Below are 14,112 nucleotides of genomic sequence, written 5' to 3' on the forward strand. Positions count from 1 at the left end.
AGTAGCAGGGCAACTAAACTGTCCCAATTTTGTTAACTTGCTCAGCTTTCGTTGATTTGGTCATTTCCTTGATCTTTGTGCCTCTGCTGTGGTTAATTAGGCTGCGTAGTTAAATGGTTTCTTTATTCGTCTGTTTTAATTGCGTTTATTGTTGATATATGCGCGGGGTGTTTTATTTTGAAAATCGACCGGATGCTCAATGCTGTTTCTGTGTCTGACTTCCTGCCCAGCTTGATCTACTCTGTGCTGCTTGACGCGGCCTCCGTAAAAAAATAGACAAGGCGTCTATCTGTAGCGCAGCCGCGTCGGAGCCGGAACGCAACGCACACGCGCCCGGTGGAATTTAGGGGCAACCGGCGGGTGTATGACGCGATTCAGCGTGATACTGGTCTGGTAGAAGTGACCAGTTTATTTTTCAAACTGTAAAATGTCGCAATTGTTAAAAAAAAACATCTGATTTAAGGAAACCATAACAACGACGTTGACTTACATTATGTGATATATAGTCATGAGATTTTCAGGTGTAGTTAATAATAGTTTAATTTTAAGCTGGGTGGGTTTATGTGCTCAAGAGTTTGACTGAAAAAAATACATTAGTCTTGTGTTTTATTAAAATAAAACTGCTAATAAAGACAGGAAACGATGGAAACAGTCGGCGGCGTTACGACCGTCCAGATGTTTCATCACGGTGTACAGACACGTCTCCGCTCGCGCGTCACGTTAGTGAAACAGGCCTCAGGAAAGCTTTCATTTTGAAGGCAGCGCTGCGGAGAAGCAAGAAAAGCTGCTGAAATGTCTCCGCTGTCATCATCTCCTCCTCTTCGTTTCCTCCTCCTCCTCCTCCTCCTCCTCCTCCTCCTCCTCCTCCTCTCATCTGTCTTCTCTCTGTGAATGTCGGAGCACACGAGTGGAATAACACAGACGCTGTGTGTGTGTGTGTGTGTGTGTGTGTGTGTGTGTGTGTGTGTATATGTGTGTGTATGAACCCGTTGCGGCCCCGTGGCGTGCTAATAGCCGGCTAACATCTCCCAGATGAAGCTGTCACACACACACACACACACACACACACACACACACACACACACACACACACACACACACACACAGAGAGTAATGCATAGGGAACGTGTTAGCGGCTCTTCTTCTTCTTCTTCTTCTGTTTCTTCTTCTTCTGTTTCTCCACATGTTCCCGTCAGGACGTCTCTTCAGTCAAATTCACTTCAACTCAAACTAAATAAATCCAATTAAGTCGCAACGTGACGTCACACGAGCAGCTGCGAAGCTTTAAATTTCACTTCTGACTCCCAAACTATTTTATTTCTCCTCTAGAAATATAACAGAGCCCGACGAGGCTGAAGCTGATCGAATATACATATCTTCATCTATTAATGTGTCGATTACTTTCTCAATCAATCGATCAGTTGTTTGATCTTTAAAATGGTAAAACGTCTTGTTTAGTCCCGACCAACCGTCCACAACGCTGATGTTTGATTCAGCTTCTTAAATGTGAATATTTTCTGGTGTCTTTAGTCTTTATGACAGTAAACTGAAGATCTTTGTTGACAAAACAAAACATTTTAGGAAACATTGATCAACATTTTTCAACTAATCAATGGTTTGTGTTTGTATAAGAATTAAAAGACACATTTTAAATGTCAGTTTATTTTGTTTGATAATTCCTTTAATAACCATAAAATAACGATTAAAAATGATCTTATTTTTATAATTATTGCTGCTCAACATTAACAACAGATAAACAACAACAACATGTAAATCAGCTGCGTTAAAACACGTCAGTATATCTGGTGTGTTTTTCTACCACATGACCCTCGGGGGCCTCCGTAGGATCACGATAAATGCCGTCGAAATGAAACGCATCGTTAGACCTGCGGGGGGGTGATGATGTCACGCTTCAAACAAACAAACAAACAAACAAAAAAACCAACAATAAATGCTGCAGTTCGGTGATTAGAGGTGAAACGAGAAGACACAGCCAGAGGAACGCACACACCTCACATGACCAGCGTGTGTGTGTATGTGTGTGTGTATGTGTGTGTGTGTGTGTGTGTGTGTGTATGTGTGTGTGTGTGTGTGTGTGTGTGCTAATAAATAATTCAGCAGATGGAAGCGGCGTGACTCCCCGCCGGCTCTCTGAAACAACCTCTGGCTGTGTGTGTGTGTGTGTGTGTGTGTGTGTGTGTGTGTGTGTGTGTGTGTGTGTGCGTTTACACACTTCTCCGGTTTCATTTGTGTGTGTTTCTCTAGGTGTGTGTGTGTGTGTGTGTGTGTGTTTCTGAATGTGTGTGTGTGTGTGTGTGTGTGTTTCTGAATGTGTGTGTGTGTGTGTGTGTGTGTGTTTCCTGCAGGCGTCTGCAATGGAAAACAGAAAACTCTCTTTTCTCTCTCTCCCCTCCCCCACTATCTGCTGCCTCGCTCGCTCGCTCGCTCGCTCGCTGCTCCACTGGAGTGACGAACTCTGTTTCTTTGTTCCTCTTTTCTGTCTCTTATAATCGAACTCGTTCCTCGCTGAAGGACAGACAGCGGCTCGTTTGTTGGTGAGGATGAAAGTCACGCACGAAGACACACTCGTGAGGAGAGAAAAAAAAAAAAGAGGAGGAAGATGAAAAGTTTCAAATCATTCATTCAGAGTTTTACAAAGTTAAACAGAACATAATGTTGTGATGTCAAACACAGAACAGATTCAGCTTCTAGTGCTGTTCTGTTATATTGACGTCCTGTTCTGATGTCGGATGTTAAACATGGTCAAAGTAATAAAACTTGAGGTAGAAACGCTGCCTGCAAGTCAAAACTCAGGGCTTTAAAACGCTCTGAACGCCTCGTTTCTGATGTTTTTTTCTATCTTTCTGACGAGATGACGTCGGCTCGTTGCACATGCTCATACACAGCCGTCTGCTCTGTAGCCTTGGTTGCTAAGGTGGTTGCTAAGGTGGTTGCTAAGGTGTTTCCATGTGTTGTTCAGCTCCAACATGTACGGACGGATTTGAGAAGTTGACATTTGGAGTAAAGAAGGTGTTTTGTTTACGTAGCTTCCTGAAAGCTGACCAATCAGAACAGAGCGGGCTCATCAGGAGGCGGGGCTTAAAGAGACAGAGGCTGAACTGAGGGGCTGCATCACCTTCATCGTCTTTCTTCCTCTGTTTTCTTTCAGTTTTCCACGTGGCCCCGCCCTCCTCCACTCACGGCCACCTCCCCCGGCAACCGTGCAGCCCCGCCCCCCGGCAACCCCCGCTCCCCTCCTCCCGCCTCCAGGACAAACATCAGAAGCTGAAGGAGAGCCGCAGAGTGTCCACCTTCCTCCCTCCTTCCTTCCCTCCTCTTCCTCTTCCTCCCTCCTCCTCCTCCTCCTCACTGTCCTCACCTCCTCTCCTCCCTGACCCCCATCCCTTCCGTTGCCGCGACGACGACCTCGACAAGCCCAAGGGCAAACGTCCCTGCAAGACGAAGCACATGGGCGGCGAGACGGCGAGAGATGGAGGAGAGATGGACGAGGAGGAGGAGGAGGAGGAGGAGGAAGAGGAGAGGAGTGGAAAGGTGAGTGAGAACGAGGAGCGCTTGTTTTATTTATCAAAAGAAAGTTTCACGTCATTAAAGGGTCAGTTCACACAAAACTACTGGTATTTTTAGCAGCACTTTCCCCTTTTCTTTGTTTGATTTGTGATATTTCTACTTATAGACGGAAACAGACCTCAAACGCACCCGCATGTGGTGATAAGAGCAGTTTGGGAGCGCTTGTTTTCTTGTAAACAAATGCAAATGATGTGACTCAGCATGATTTAAACGCCCACAAGCTCCAATGCTCCTGAAAGGCATCAGGTAAAAGTGGAGCTTTGGTGCTCGAATGAAACACACCCTACAGATCACATGTGGGGGGGGAAGAGCTGGTCAGGGAAGGGAGCGCTTGTTTTCCCTCCTCTGATGTGGAGGTAAAAAATAAGAAGATCACACTCAGATGAACACGGCGTCTCCAGAGGAATCTTGTCTCGGGAGCGCTTGTTTTCTCCATGTGCTGGAGGAAGATGTGAGGAGGCAGCTGAGAGCTCAGGGAGGTGTTTCACAGCAAACATTAAAAAATATTAAAACACATTTAAATATCAAACCGCAGCTGGAGAATACGTTAAAAAACGTTTAAATGACAAACAAAGTCTGGTTTGTGTGTAAACGTTTCGCTTTTATTGTGGTGGAGACAATAAGAGCTAAACAGCCCTCTAACTGTAGAAACATGTCATTTTATTTTTAATTTATTTGTAGCTGCTAACCGCCGCAGGACAAGACGTGTGTTGATGTTTATAAATCAGATAAGAAGGAAACTTTAGCGGGAAGCTAACGTTGTTTCTTGTGTCGTGTAGCAGGATGCAATCAGGCTCAGTGTGACCGTCTGCTCAGACGATATATTTATGGTTTACAGACACAAAATAAACACTTAACATGTTAAAAGACAAAAAATAACATAAAGAATCACAAGATATTGAACATAAAACTATTTGTAGTTTAAACATCGTACACATGATGCAGCTTCTGTCTCTTTTCTTGAGCTTTTCCCTTCGTCCTCTCTGTTAATCGTTGCAATTATCGTCCTGATTGGAGCTCGCTGGGAAAACTCAGCAGGGACGTGTGTGCGTGTGTTTACTGTGCGTGTGTGTGTGTGCGTGTGTGTGTGTGCGTGTGTGTGTGTGTGTGTGTGTGTGTGTGTGGCGACGGCTTGTGTCGTTTTGACAGCTGCTGCACCGGAGATTTCCTCCAGGCGCACACACACACACACACACACACACACACCAAAACACACACACACACTGTCTCTCACTTTTGCTCGACCCTCCTCCTCCTTGTTTGAGTCTGCTGCGCTAGAAAACGCACACACACACACACACACACACAAACACACACACACACACACACACACACACCAAAACACACACACACACACACCTCCAGGGCAAAGCTCGCATCCTGTTTGCCGATGCGTGGCGGCGAGCGGCTTCGTTTGACAGACTCATGCACGCACACACACACACACACTCACTCACTCTGACACACACACACACACACACACACACTCACTCACTCACTCTGACACACACACACACACACACACATTATCACGCACACGCTGTCTGGCTGCTAAGCGCCGGAGACGGTTGCCGTGGCGTCAGCAGCTCAGCAATGCAGATTTTCATGCGTCTCTACCTGCCGCTGATTATTCTGCTTTTTCTCCGTTTAAAGACAGAAAATACAAACATTTAAATTTCAATGAAGAAAAAACAGGAAATAAAAATATTTTTTTAATTTGAATCAAATTAAATTCAGATGTAAATAAATTAAATTTAAGAATAAAAATATGCAGATAAAACATAATTTATGTTTACAAATATAACTTTAGCTGTTAAAATGACATGAAATGTGAAGGGATTTCTGAATGTATTTTAACAGTCTAGAGCTGCAACTAAAGATTACTTTAATTATTGATTAATCTGCTGATTATTTTCTTCTTTAATTGATTAATTATTTTGTTAACTAGATACCAGATCAGTAGATATTCAGTTTGCTGTCATGTTTGAGAAGCTGTAACGACTGAATATTTGGCTGTTTTTTTGACTAAAACAATAAATCCGGCATCAAAATAGTTGCAGATTAATTTTCTGTCGATGGACTGATGGTTGCAGCGGTTTGAAAGGTCATTTCTGAATTAAGTTTGGTGGAAGAAGTACTGAGATCTTTTAATGAATTAAAAGTAGAAATGAAAAAATACTTCACAATTAAAAGTCCTGTATTCAAACACAGAAGTACAAATGTACTTAAAAATATCAATAATTATGCAATATGGCCCAATTTAGAGTGTTATATTTACCATAATATATATATATTATTTTAATATGAACACAGATTCATTAACAGCCTTTTAATTTATAAAGTTTGTACGTATAAAAAGTGAACAGTAGTGAGTGGAAATACTCAAATAAAGTATAAATACCTTGAAATTGTACTGAAGTACAGAACAGATCAGCTTTAATGGTTTTCATCAGCTTCCTACAGAACAGCTGATGTGTTTTATATCAGAACAGACAATAGAAGAGGATCTACGTCGGAGCCCTGTGGTGCTCCGCCGTCACCAAAATCTGACAGAAACTTTTCTTTTTTTGTACGTCAAAGAGTCAAAGTAACGAACTCCAGAAAACAACATAGTCTTCATTTGTTTCTCCTTCCTCCCTCCATCCTCTCCTCCTCCTCCTCCTCCTGAGCTTTCTGTCATCAGCCTCAGGCTTTCACACACACAGACAGAGTCGTGGGAGCAGAGGTGGTGACAGCGCTATTTTCGACCGAGCCTGGAAAAGTAGAGCTGAGTGTTTGTGTGTTTAAGAGGAAACATCTGACAATGATTGATGCAGAGAAGAAGAATAGAGTCAGCCTGTTTTTGTTTAATTGCCCATGTGGATAATAAAAACAATCCTCCTTTTTCTCTCCACACACACACACACACACACAGGTCTCTCCATCTCGCTCGCCCGGCCGCCGGCCTCCCTCTCCGCAGCACACACACGCCGCCCGGCCCGTCCCTCCGGAGGTTCGCCGCCTCATCGTGAACAAAAACGCCGGAGAGACGCTGCTGCAGCGCGCCGCCCGCCTGGGATACGAGGTAACGAAAACAAGTTTATACGCTGACGCTGAGAGCAGATGTTTGTGTTAAAGGACGAGTTCAGTCAGGAGACCAAAGACCTTACAATGGAAGTGATGGAGAACAAAGACCTTACAATGGAAGTGATGGAGGACAAAAATGAAGCTAGCATGAAGCTTCAGCGTCCAAATGAGTCAAATCCAGTAGATATCTTTCAACGTTACAGTCTTTTTAGTGCCAAAGTTCCTCTTTTTGTTACTATACTTCCACCTGCAGCTCAACAGGGAAACACTGTCCGAGGAAACACAAAGAGGGAATTTGATGCTAAAAAGACTGTAAATGTGTCAGATATCCACTTGATATGACTAACTCAGACTGCTGTGGATTTTATCCTCCATCACTTCCATTGAAAGCACATTTGAAGGATCTTTTAACATCCAGTATGAACAGGAGGAATGATTACAGCGAGGAGAGCCTGGATGTGAAAGTGCTGTTTGTGTGGAGTCGCTCATTAAACCCGCAGGAATTACTTTCAACCATAAAACTCCTGATTTCTCTCGTTGTAATTAGAATAAACGCAATCATTTCATGCAAATCTCAAACACATGATGCTGAAGCGTGCAGGGCGGCGGCCCAGTGGAGGCGGCGCATCGCTACTTCGTCTGTAGCGGCTCCTGGTCGGTCGTCCGTTGGCGAGGAGTTAACGGAGGTTTCTGAAGGAGCAGCTGATTAAAAGTTCAAACAGGAACATTTAGTTTGTAGATTTGAACCTTCAGTTTAATGATGAATATACTGCATGTAAGTCAGAACTTGTTAAATTCAACCCAAACTATGCAAAGTGTTACTAAGAAGTTTATAACATGGAGTTGTATTTCTGTAAAGTAAAGTAAAAATACTCTAGAAAATACTACAAATTAAAATTCTGCAAAAGTTAAATATTTATAAGATACTGTCATATATCATTGACTGATTGCTGCATCTGTGATATAAAGTGCATTATTATTAAATACATTATTATTATTATTATTTAACAAAAAAATCACATTGAAAAATAAAAAAATTTAAATGTAATATTTCATGAATTTATCCTTCAATTCTGTCCAACAAATTATAAAATACATATAATATATAGATTTAAAATACAAAAACAACACTAATAATAATAAATATGAATAATAAGAATAAGAATTATTATTATATAATTAATAAAATGGAAATATTTAAAATATTTTCATTATAATCCGTAAATCAGATGCCCGTCCACTGGAGGCCACATTTGAAATTATTAAGTTTGTATGTTGTTTTTATTTAAAAAGGAAAATAAACAACAAAAAAATAACATAAAGAGACAAAAACATATTTTCTTGTTTTTTTTTTGTTGTTTTTTTTTAAATCTGAGCTTTATTAACTTGAGCTGAAGTCACGTCTTGTTGCAGTTTAACATTTTGAACATCAGAAATTTACATGGAAATGAAGCCCAGCGTCTTCGTTGTTCCTCCTCCTCCTCCTCCTCCTCCTCCTCCTCCTCCTCCTCCTCCTCTCTGCTTCATTGTTCTGCCTCGCTCGCTCTTTTTCTGAGCCGAGATCATTAATTCACACACACTCTCCATCCTCTCGTCTTCCTTGAACTTTAATCCCTCGCTTCCAGATGAAAAAGAATAGAAAGAGACTCGCTTCTCCTCCGTTTACATCCCTCTTTCTTTCTTTCTCCTCTTAAATTGAATTAGACCTCATCTCACCACTCGTTCACGTCTCACTCTCGCTGGTTTTTGTCCTTAAAACATTAAATTCCTTCAAGAAATTTGCCTTGGATGGTATTAAAAAGTCTTGAATTTAATCAACACATTAGTTGACTGATATGATTGTGAAAAAGGTATTAAACTCTATTAAAACAGTGAAAAAAAGTCTTGAACATTAAGAAGAACGATAAAATGAAATGAGGTTTCTCCTCGTGATAAAATGAGGTTTCTCCTCGTGATAAAATGAGGTTTCTCCTCGTGATAAAATGAGGTTTCTCCTCGTGATAAAATGAGGTTTCTCCTCCTGATAAAATGAGGTTTCTCCTCGTGATAAAATGAGGTTTCTCCTTGTGATAAAATGAGGTTTCTCCTCGTGATAAAATGAGGTTTCTCCTCGTGATAAAATGAGGTTTCTCCTCGTGATAAAATGAGGTTTCTCCTCGTGATAAAATGAGGTTTCTCCTCCTGATAAAATGAGGTTTCTCCTCGTGATAAAATGAGGTTTCTCCTCGTGATAAAATGAGGTTTCTACTCGTGATAAAATGAGGTTTCTCCTCCTGATAAAATGAGGTTTCTCCTTGTGATAAAATGAGGTTTCTACTCGTGATAAAATGAGGTTTCTCCTCGTGATAAAATGAGGTTTCTACTCGTGATAAAATGAGGTTTCTACTCGTGATAAAATGAGGTTTCTACTCGTGATAAAATGAGGTTTCTACTCGTGATAAAATGAGGTTTCTCCTTGTGATAAAATGAGGTTTCTACTCGTGATAAAATGAGGTTTCTACTCGTGGTAAAATGAGGTTTCTCCTTGTGATAAAATGAGGTTTCTCCTCATGATAAAATGAGGTTTCTACTAGTGATAAAATGAGGTTTCTCCTCATGATAAAATGAGGTTTCTCCTTGTGATAAAATGAGGTTTCTCCTCGTGATAAAATGAGGTTTCTCCTTGTGATAAAATGAGGTTTCTCCCTGTGATAAAATGAGGTTTCTCCTCATGATAAAATGAGGTTTCTACTCGTGATAAAATGAGGTTTCTCCTCGTGATAAAATGAGGTTTCTCCTCATGATAAAATGAGGTTTCTCCTCGTGATAAAATGAGGTTTCTCCTCGTGATAAAATGAGGTTTCTCCTCGTGATAAAATGAGGTTTCTCCTCGTGATAAAATGAGGTTTCTCCTCCTGATAAAATGAGGTTTCTCCTCGTGATAAAATGAGGTTTCTCCTCATGATAAAATGAGGTTTCTACTCGTGATAAAATGAGGTTTCTCCTCATGATAAAATTAGGTTTCTACTTGTGATAAAATGAGGTTTCTCCTCATGATAAAATGAGGTTTCTACTCGTGATAAAATGAGGTTTCTACTCGTGATAAAATGAGGTATCTACTTGTGATAAAATGAGGTTTCTCCTCGTGATAAAATGAGGTTTCTCCTCGTGATAAAATGAGGTTTCTCCTCGTGACAAAATGAGGTTTCTCCTTGTGATAAAATGAGGTTTCTCCTCGTGATAAAATGAGGTTTCTACTCGTGATAAAATGATGTTTCTCCTCGTGATAAAATGAGGTTTCTCCTCGTGATAAAATGAGGTTTCTCCTTGTGATAAAATGAGGTTTCTCCTCGTGATAAAATGAGGTTTCTCCTTGTGATAAAATGAGGTTTCTACTCGTGATAAAATGAGGTTTCTACTCGTGATAAAATGAGGTTTCTCCTCATGATAAAATTAGGTTTCTACTTGTGATAAAATGAGGTTTCTCCTCATGATAAAATGAGGTTTCTACTCGTGATAAAATGAGGTTTCTACTCGTGATAAAATGAGGTTTCTATTTGTGATAAAATGAGGTTTCTCCTCGTGATAAAATGAGGTTTCTCCTCGTGATAAAATGAGGTTTCTCCTCGTGACAAAATGAGGTTTCTCCTTGTGATAAAATGAGGTTTCTCCTCGTGATAAAATGAGGTTTCTACTCGTGATAAAATGATGTTTCTCCTCGTGATAAAATGAGGTTTCTCCTCGTGATAAAATGAGGTTTCTCCTTGTGATAAAATGAGGTTTCTCCTCGTGATAAAATGAGGTTTCTCCTTGTGATAAAATGAGGTTTCTCCTTGTGATAAAATGAGGTTTCTCCTCGTGATAAAATGAGGTTTCTCCTCCTGATAAAATGAGGTTTCTCCTTGTGATAAAATGAGGTTTCTACTCGTGATAAAATGAGGTTTCTCCTTGTGATAAAATGAGGTTTCTAGTCGTGATAAAATGAGGTTTCTAGTCGTGATAAAATGAGGTTTCTACTCGTGATAAAATGAGGTTTCTACTCGTGATAAAATGAGGTTTCTACTCGTGATAAAATGAGGTTTCTCCTTGTGATAAAATGAGGTTTCTCCTTGTGATAAAATGAGGTTTCTACTCGTGATAAAATGAGGTTTCTCCTCGTGATAAAATGAGGTTTCTCCTCATGATAAAATGAGGTTTCTACTCGTGATAAAATGAGGTTTCTCCTTGTGATAAAATGAGGTTTCTCCTTGTGATAAAATGAGGTTTCTCCTCATGATAAAATGAGGTTTCTACTCGTGATAAAATGAGGTTTCTCCTTGTGATAAAATGAGGTTTCTCCTTGTGATAAAATGAGGTTTCTCCTCGTGATAAAATGAGGTTTCTCCTCGTGATAAAATGAGGTTTCTACTCGTGATAAAATGAGGTTTCTCCTCGTGATAAAATGAGGTTTCTACTCGTGATAAAATGAGGTTTCTCCTCGTGATAAAATGAGGTTTCTACTCGTGGTAAAATGAGGTTTCTCCTCGTGATAAAATGAGGTTTCTACTCGTGATAAAATGAGGTTTCTCCTCATGATAAAATGAGTTTTCTACTCATGATAAAATGAGGTTTCTCCTCGTGATAAAATGAGTTTTCTCCTCGTGATAAAATGAGGTTTCTCCTCGTGATAAAATGAGGTTTCTACTCGTGGTAAAATGAGGTTTCTCCTCGTGATAAAATGAGGTTTCTCCTCGTGATAAAATGAGGCTTCTACTCGTGATAAAATGAGGTTTCTCCTCATGATAAAATGAGGTTTCTCCTCGTGATAAAATGAGGTTTCTACTCGTGATAAAATGAGGTTTCTCCTTGTGATAAAATGAGGTTTCTACTCGTGATAAAATGAGGTTTCTCTCAGGACAAACTTTACAGCTTTAACTCAGCTGGATTTGAACCTGTGACATTAAAGTTGCAGCACTGAGTCTCCACTGATGTCCTTTATTGAAATTCAGGTGACGTTTGAAAATCATTTGGCTTCTGAGGGCAGAAAATTATGTGTGTGTTTCCAGGCGTTTGTCAAACACACACTCACACTCACACACTCACACACACACTCACACACACTCACACTCACACACACACTCACACACACACTCACACACACTCACACTCACACACACACACACACACACACTCACACTCACACACACACGGTGAATATTTCATGCGCAGTGTGACAGCTCTTGTCAGGGCTCACAAGTGTCACCCTGCCTCTCTCTCTCTCTCTCTCTTTCTCTCTCTCTCTCTCTCTCTTGTTGAGGTGCGGCGGTGAAGCTAACGAGCTCAGTTTGCAAATGAAGCCGTCATCCATCACGGCTCCGCTGGGCACACACACACACACACACACACACACACACACACACACACACACACACAAACACACATGAGCACACACACATTTTTTCAAGGTGCAATCATTTTCGAGAGCAGCAGCAGCAGAAGAAGAAGAAAAGGAGGGAGTTTTCATTATATTTCTCATAAAATTTCGTCTCCTCATCTGCTTTTCTGAAGGTGGAACTGCTCCTTTACCAATAATGTGTCACTTCTTCGTTGGTGTTTTGTTACACACCTGTAAGGCTGGGATATACTTTACGATTGATGAGCTGATTGATCAGACCAACTCGCAGTCAAGACATTAAATCAAAGACCGTTTCCTCCCAAGAAAAAGAACAGAGTCAGTCGTTAATGCACCAAATCAACATACATTTATGTGCAAGTGACAGGACCCTGTAGCAGCTGTTAGTGTGGAGCAATAAAGACAGCTGTTATTGACGCTACCACAAACGATTAATTTCATTATTGATTATTGTTCTGATCAATCATTTTGTCTGCAACACGTCAGAAAATGAAAGTTTCCGAGAGTCCAAGGTGACATCTTCAGATATCCTGTTTGTAACCCAAAGATATTATTTCTTTAGAAAACTAGCCAAGTTTAATTGCACAATGGAGGATTGAATTCTATGTAAACTATATGTTTATGGGACTTATATGATAATAAATAAATTATCACATTTTCTGTATAATTTTGGTCCGAAAATTGCAAAATGCAAGCATTTCCTTTCTTTCTTTTTTAAAAATCTGAAAGTGCTGCTCTCACTGTGCCGTCCTCGTGTCTCCTTGCCGTCCAGGAGGTGGTGCTGTACTGTCTGGAGCGACGGATCTGTGACGTCAACCACAGAGACAACGCCGGGTACTGCGCCTTGCACGAGGCCTGCGCCCGCGGCTGGCTGGGGATCGTACGCCACCTGGTGGAGCACGGAGCCGATGTCAACTGCAGCGCTCAGGATGGAACCAGGTACGAGTCGAGGCGAATGAGTTTTAATCCAGTTGATCGTAGGTGGTAATGTGAGTAAACATTGAAAGACAAGAATATAAATCTTAAAATCTTATGTAAACAATGCTGTAACTATCATTGAGGTCAAGTTCTCTGCAATATTTCTGGTAATTTGCGTGTTTTAGTGCCTGTATAGAAAAGTGTATCATCTGCATATAGACGAATCAGAAAACAGAACAAGCACTAATATTGAATTCTGTGGTGCACCATTTGCACTTTCATTTGCACACTGTAAACAAATTATATTTCCAATGGAATACACATTACCTACTGTAATTATTTTTCTGAATTATCATCAATAGTGCCATAATCGTTAATAGCAAAAAATGTTAATTACAAGTTACTGAATTTAGAGCCCAAGGTGACATCTTCAAAAGTCATGTGTTTAGTGCTCTCCCCAAAATGCTGATGTTTCAAAAACCCCAAAGATGTTCAGTTTACGATGATATAGTGTATATAACACCTATATACAAAGCAATCAGGCGATATATAAATGTATCCCTTTGTTACTGGATAGACTTGGTTTCAGGAAACAAGTTTTATAAAGCAAATTTATTCTGAGTCTTGTTTCTCGTCAGGCCGCTGCACGATGCCGTGGAGAATGACCACGTGGAGGTGGTGCGCTTCCTGCTGGCCTGTGGCGCCGACCCAACGCTCACCTCTTACTCTGGTAGAGGACCAATCAACATGACCCACAGCGCTGCCATGGAAACCTTCCTGGAGGGTAAGAGGTGTCGTTATTACTGCTGATTGTAACACGCACAGTTGCAGGAGTTATAAAACTCGAGTCATAGACAGAGTAGGTGCGTCAGAGAGGATTGAGAGATTAATACAGTGCTGTTTTTAGTCTTTTCATGAGATTTGTTGACAATAAGGAACATTTTAAATAATGCCTCTATCACTCAATCACGCTTTCTTCTGTTGGAGTTAAACAAGACTGATACTGCATTAAATACAATATTGATGCCAATTTATGTCGGGCTCTAGTCAAAAAAATAATTTAAATTTTGACCAATATTTGTTGAGATGTTTCAGTCTGAACCAAAGTGACTGACCGGCCGACCATTCGTAGATTCACACCGCTAACGTGGCTAAAACATCTGGATAAA

The 14,112-nt window shown here is 40.6% G+C and overlaps 2 protein-coding genes across 2 annotated transcripts in view; one reads left to right on the forward strand and one right to left on the reverse strand.

The window, feature by feature from the left end:
• The window catches only part of LOC121891678 (protein NLRC3-like), a 1,105,688-nt gene that overhangs the window by 363,884 nt on the left and 727,692 nt on the right, over positions 1–14,112 (reverse strand). The window lies entirely within an intron of this gene.
• The window catches only part of LOC121891746 (BCL-6 corepressor-like), a 45,329-nt gene that overhangs the window by 23,933 nt on the left and 7,284 nt on the right, over positions 1–14,112 (forward strand). The window contains exons 7-10 of the mRNA XM_042404327.1: positions 3,170–3,552; positions 6,503–6,652; positions 12,798–12,964; positions 13,582–13,727. Of these exons, the coding sequence (XP_042260261.1) occupies positions 3,170–3,552; positions 6,503–6,652; positions 12,798–12,964; positions 13,582–13,727 (846 nt within the window). The remainder of the gene's footprint in view (positions 1–3,169; positions 3,553–6,502; positions 6,653–12,797; positions 12,965–13,581; positions 13,728–14,112) is intronic.

This window comes from Thunnus maccoyii, chromosome 24, assembly GCF_910596095.1.
Source record: "Thunnus maccoyii chromosome 24, fThuMac1.1, whole genome shotgun sequence".
NCBI classification, from domain to species: Eukaryota; Metazoa; Chordata; class Actinopteri; order Scombriformes; family Scombridae; genus Thunnus; species Thunnus maccoyii.